A 5,889-nucleotide genomic window follows, 5' to 3' on the forward strand; every position below is an offset into this window, starting at 1 on the left:
CAACGAGATAGCCGATGCAGCCTGCTTTTCGAACCGAAGACCCGATCCGCAACGTCGATTATAACCGAAATGCGAATTCGAAGCGGAACTGCCCCCTCGACGCGAGCAGAATTTTATTTCACGCTAACTTATTCTCATTTCAGTTAAATTCTTCGGATTTTCTAGGCTGCCGATTTTCATGCGAAATGAAAATTTTCTGGTTGTAGGATAATACAGGAATTCAGTGAAAATACTATTTCTATTTTGAATAAATTAAGAATAATGCGATATTCTTGAACTCTTCCGGTGTCTTCACTGCTCGGTATTTGACTTGTTCATTTTTATAAATGCATAAAATCCACAGTCTATTAACTAGCGGCTAGATGGCGAAAAGGCTGCTGTTTGTGAATCTTGGTACTTCTTGTGGAACGACTAGAAAGATCTTCCTATTGTTCCTGATGAAACAGTTACTCATTTCATTCGATCGCCAGAATACTTTGGGTCCAAACAGACCCGGATCCTGCTGTCGAATGCTTCGCCCACCGGCGATGACTTAAAAGTTCTTCAAAAGTCAAAGAGTCACAATCGACGGCTTCTTCGTTAGTTTTTCAGCGTACAACAAAATCAATCCCATTAATCCCATTACCGTTAACCGTTCTCCAAGAAAAATGTCAAGCTTGATGAACCGAAACCGATCGAGATCTATGAGAAAAGAATTCGTCAAGATTATCGATAGGCAAAATGGAGTGGCAGGGGGTGGGGCCAATTTCAAAGTGGCCATCGAACGCTGCGAAATGCAACCTCCGCTTAATTTCCGTATCCCCGTGCTGTTCCTCTCCGCACGCGTTCGAAAGCGATCACCCAGTACAACAAAGTAACAATTTGGCAGCGCAAACGGTCGACACACAACCGGGAGGATTAACGGCCAATAATGGTTGCTCGTAACGGGTGGCGTTAACGACAGTGAGAGAGAGAGAGAGAGAGAGAGAGAGAGAGAGAGAGAGAGAGAGAGAGAGAGAGAGAGACATTCGGCTGGACAGTGACAGTCGTGAAGCGAGAAAATGTAAAGTTGCTTGCGAGTACGAGGGCGAAAATAAAAGGTGAAGCCGCCGGTGAAGAGGTCTGCAGAGGGGGGAAGCCTTTTCGGAGCCAAATCGAGTGCGTGTACGTGTGTCTGTGAGCCTGCGAGCACGAGAGAGACAGAAAGAGCTAGAGAAAGAAAGAGAGAGAGAGAGAGAGAGAGAGAGAGAGGGGGAGAGAGAGAGAGAGAGAGAGAGAGAGAGAGAGAGAAACACGGGTAGAGAAAATACGAGTCGACTTTCCGAGAGCAATCTTTTTTACCGACGCCCGCGACGGCGGCGGCGACGGCAGCTCGCGAAAAACCGTCGTTTTCGTGAATACTTACCAGGGTTACAGTATCGTGCACATAAGCGCGAACAGTCATACATAGGTAGTAGGTACGCACGCGAGCGCAGGTACACGGGGTACGTAGACGCGAGCAGCAGCAGCAGCAGCAGCACACGCGCACGCACACACAGCCATACGAACGGGAACCCACACCCACTTACTACCAGTCGGTAGGTAGGACGCGTTCGACGAGAGCTAGGTTCGCGGGGACTGTATTCACTGGGTGTTTGTCGGCCGACGAGGATGATGCATGTAGACACGACAACGAGACGTCGACGACGACGACGACGACGACGACGGCGACGAGACAAAGACGGCGTGCAGGCGAACAAATGGTTGAAACGAGCGGTCGCGTTTATATGTTTAAGGTAAAGTCTCGGCCTCGATGTCGATGTCGATGTCGATGTCGATATCGATGTCGACGTGTGCGACGAAGACAGCGGTGGCGGTGACGGCGGCACCAGCCAACGGTGGCGGCGACGGTGGTGGTGGCGATGGTGGCGGCGGTAGCAGCGATTTAAGCCTTGCCCGCCACATGCAGCGAGTCCCCGATCAGAGATCGGCGACGAACGCGAGAAATCCACCCGGGTGATGGTGATCGCGTACCTCGGTGGTCGCACATCGGTGCTCGCTCGTGTATGGAGTCGAGTATGCGAGCAAGCGAGCTCTCCTCGCGCGTTCGCTCACTCCGTGTTCTCCCTCTCTTTCTCTCTTTTTTTTTTCTCTCTGTCTTTTCTTGCTCTTTCCCTCTTGAGCCACACGAGCCGCCGCGACGGTCTATCTCACTCGCTCCGCCGCAGAAAAATTGTTCTCGTTCTCGCTCTTTCTGCCGTCCCTCTCTATCTTCTCTCGGGCTTCCACCGCACAGTCAGTCCGCCGTGCTCTCGGCCTCTACGCTCTCTCTCTCTCTCTGTTCCACACCTGACGATGTTCTCTCCGTTGCTCTCTCTCTCTCCGGGTGTCCGTCAGTAACCTAGAAAGCGGTGGCGGCGGCCATTCAGGATTACGGGACTCGGAGAGTCCGTGGTACGTCCGCTTTTGCTCGGGCCGTTTCGATCGGGGAGAAAGAGATCCGCGCACACCGAGCAGCGGAACCTGTTCTTCGGCGAGGATAACAAGCGCCGTTTGCGATCTCCCGCGGACACACACCGTCTCGTCGTTTCCCTTCGCTCTCTTCTAACCACACGATCGTTACACGTTCACGGGGCGAGGTAGCCGTGAATTTTCATGCCGTGTACAGGAGAGACAGACGCAGAGACAGAATAGAGAGAGAGAGTGAGAGAAAGAAAGGGAGAGAAAGAGAGAGAGAGAGCGCTCACGCACTCACGCACACAGGCACGCACACACTTTTCGCTCTAAACGAGCGACGTTCAAAGATGCGACATATACAGAACGTCGGTACGGTACACGCAGAGCTAAAACGGTCGACTCGGAATCACGGCCACCGGAACCGATATACGCGGGAGGAGCCGTGGCAAAAACGTCCGACGATAACCAGACACTGTATATACTCTCTTCTCTTCTCGCGAGGACGCACGCACTGTGTGTATGTTCACTAGCCGCGATCTCGCTCGAGAGAGCGCACCTTCGCCACGACAGATCGGCGAGAGTGCCAGTGGCCAGTTATGGGTGTGCTTCTTTTAACAGCGTCCAGGCTTTTCGGGATTCGCGATAACCTCGAGACCGGCCGACCCACGGAACCAACGACTTCAATGCAAAAGATATTTACCCATTTGTGACAGATTTTCCGTACGAGACGCACCACATTAACGACTGTCCCCCACCTATTACCACATACAGACATTACCACACTTCGATTTTTCAAGATGGCGACGCGCCGTCGTCGAGTCGAACCACGATGCGGATGAACCGTAAACCTCGAGCGCTCCGGTCGCCGCCAATCCGGTGACCGCTCGGCCACGGGCTACGCGTTTCGCCGCCAAATTTAAAATCCTCAATTCTCATTAGACATCGTACACTATTGCACATTGTCCATCAAACCGTTTTAACCCGTCTGGGCAATTTATAAAAAATCTAATAATGCTACGATGCAAATCGAATGATGCTATGAACTCTACTGTTATAAACAATCTAGTAGATAGAGCTTATAAAGGATTAGTTGCTCTTGTACTATTCAGGTTGCCAAGGAAAAGAACATACGCGACGATCATGTTTCAAGTATATTATTTCACGCACACTCTCATACGGTTTTACAATGGTGGCACTTTATTCGGTTTGGAAAATTAAAAATACGCGCATCTATTCGTCCGACAAATACATCGTTGCCAAGTCCTCATAAAGGTCCCCGTCGCTCTTCAAGAACACGCAGAAGATCACTCTGTCGAACTGCAAATACAATTCACACAATTTTGTACGTGAAAAATCTATATTCTAACAAGCTTTTCGTTTCTTCGAATCTTACCGCATCGCTTTCCTTTTTCAAAAACTCCTTGACAGTGGTCATAGCTATCTCCGCAGCTGGTCCTCGAGGAAACCCATATATTCCTGTCGATATGCAAGGGAAAGCTATCGAGCGCAATCCGTTCTCGTTTGCTAGGGCCAGGCTATTTTGATAACACGCGGTCAACTTGTCTTTACCGGATCCTTGTGGACCAACCGTGTGAATGACGTCTAAAAGATTACGTCTATGAAATTGCTGCTTCTTAAAAGCTGTTCCATGTACTAACATTTAGCTGGCAACATATAACCCCCGGTTATTTTAGCTTCTCCTACTTTACATCCTTTCAATGTGGCGCACTCGCGCTTCAAATTTGGTCCTGCGGCTCTGTGAATAGCTCCATCAACTGGAGAATACTGGGTATAGTAAAATTGTCTTGTTTACCCGGATATTTTATAACAAATATGTCTGCATACCCCCTTCACCGCCGAGGAGACTCGAATTCGCTGCATTCACAATGGCATCGATCTCTAAGGAAGTGATGTCACCGCTCCATATGGACACTTTTTCCGCTATTCCTTCGACCTTTCTGACCTTGTTGCCTTTGTCAATGAGCCTCTCTTTGTTTTCGTCGAAGTAGTCCTTTAACGTAGGAATCTGATTCAATGCGATGACGGTACCTTTGTAATATTTTCTTTTTTCTTGGGACGGCATCGTCAAGAATTTCTCTATTCGACAAAGAACAATAATGACAATTTGACATTTGTTTCGCTAGAGCCGGTTTCGATGTACTATGCGTTGGTACATAAAACAAAACATCGGTCGTATACATAACCACAGTATAAACAAAATAATCTGTTTCTTACGCTTTTCAGCTTCGAACGACATCTTTCCCTCGGTGCCAGAGGTTGTGGCAAGGTTTCTTCCTAGTAATGAACTTTGAACAACCAGTCCTGCTACAGTAGCAATTGAAAATCGATCGAATATTGTTGTCTAAAAATTAAAAATAATATCTGACTCGATCAAATAAAGCCGATATGATTTTAGTCATAATAAATTTCTCGAGAGGTCTCTGCAAGCAATTTCAATTCGCAGATTCTGTACCAGATGGCACATTAATTTCAACATGGCAATCTATATCCTCTCTTGTACGATCAGAGAAATTAAACACACTGTAAATATATTAATTTCGTCAGGAATATGATACATTTTAGGAAATAGAGAATTAAAAGTTATTCGATACGTTTACGAGTGTGTTTAGTGGTTCACGTGTATGACGAACATATCAGGATCGCAAATATTCGATCGTATACTGGCAATTTATAGTAGCTACTAAATAATGGTAATTTATTAGAATGTGATTATTTGTAATACATTAGTTTCGAATGCTATTGAAAACTGTCGCCACACTGCGTGTTTTATCCGGCACTATTTAGTTATCCTGTAAACCCTTACTCTAAGAGCCAACATAATCTTCCACAGGGAAAACAATCTTAGCGAATCCGTTTCGCGAATAGACAATTGAACTTGAGCAAGCTTTCTTGATTCTGCGATGGATTCGCGGGACGGGACGTAACGAAAAATGTGTTGCTTTGTTTTGCTTGTGTTACAATCTCGACAGGCCTAAACGCCCCATCTATTGGCAGCAGAGCGAAGCGTAAGAACGATGCCGATAATGTGGAGAGTAACTTTACCGACCGAATGAAGGCGCACAGATTTCGAATGCTTTAATTTGTTACGTTCACTGTATGATTTTAATTATTGATCAGAGGACCCATTGGGACCTGTGAAAGGCCCTGCCTACTTTCTCGGGACTTGGGACATGTGACATTGTTGATTCCATTATTTTGTTTACTTTGTTCCGTATTATCACACGGAACCATAAACCTACGACTGACGTTCATACCCCAAAGTGGCCCACGTGTACGCACACGAGGTCAAACAAATCAAAACGAAATTGAGCAGTATTTACCACAAATAAAACCCATAACTGCAAAGGATGACCATTCAAAACGCATAAACACACGCTCTCTCTTTCAATCGAGTCACTCATCGTTCCGTTCATGGTACACTTCGATCAAGGCATCCGTCTCGGAATATGTGCA

General features: G+C 47.0%; 1 protein-coding gene across 1 annotated transcript; it reads right to left on the bottom strand.

Moving 5' to 3' along the window:
• Nucleotides 1-3,553: 3,553 nt before the first annotated feature.
• Nucleotides 3,554-5,397, bottom strand: LOC143361976 (macro domain-containing protein PG1779). The gene is made up of 6 exons (XM_076801736.1): nt 5,240-5,397; nt 4,651-4,777; nt 4,261-4,512; nt 4,074-4,190; nt 3,809-4,017; nt 3,554-3,732 (listed from the first exon to the last, which is right to left on the bottom strand). The coding sequence occupies exons 1-6, from the start codon at nt 5,252-5,254 to the stop codon at nt 3,646-3,648; spliced, it is 807 nt and encodes a 268-aa protein (XP_076657851.1). The 5' UTR covers nt 5,255-5,397; the 3' UTR covers nt 3,554-3,645.
• Nucleotides 5,398-5,889: the final 492 nt, after the last annotated feature.

Source organism: Halictus rubicundus, chromosome 16, assembly GCF_050948215.1.
Source record: "Halictus rubicundus isolate RS-2024b chromosome 16, iyHalRubi1_principal, whole genome shotgun sequence".
NCBI lineage: Eukaryota > Metazoa > Arthropoda > Insecta > Hymenoptera > Halictidae > Halictus > Halictus rubicundus.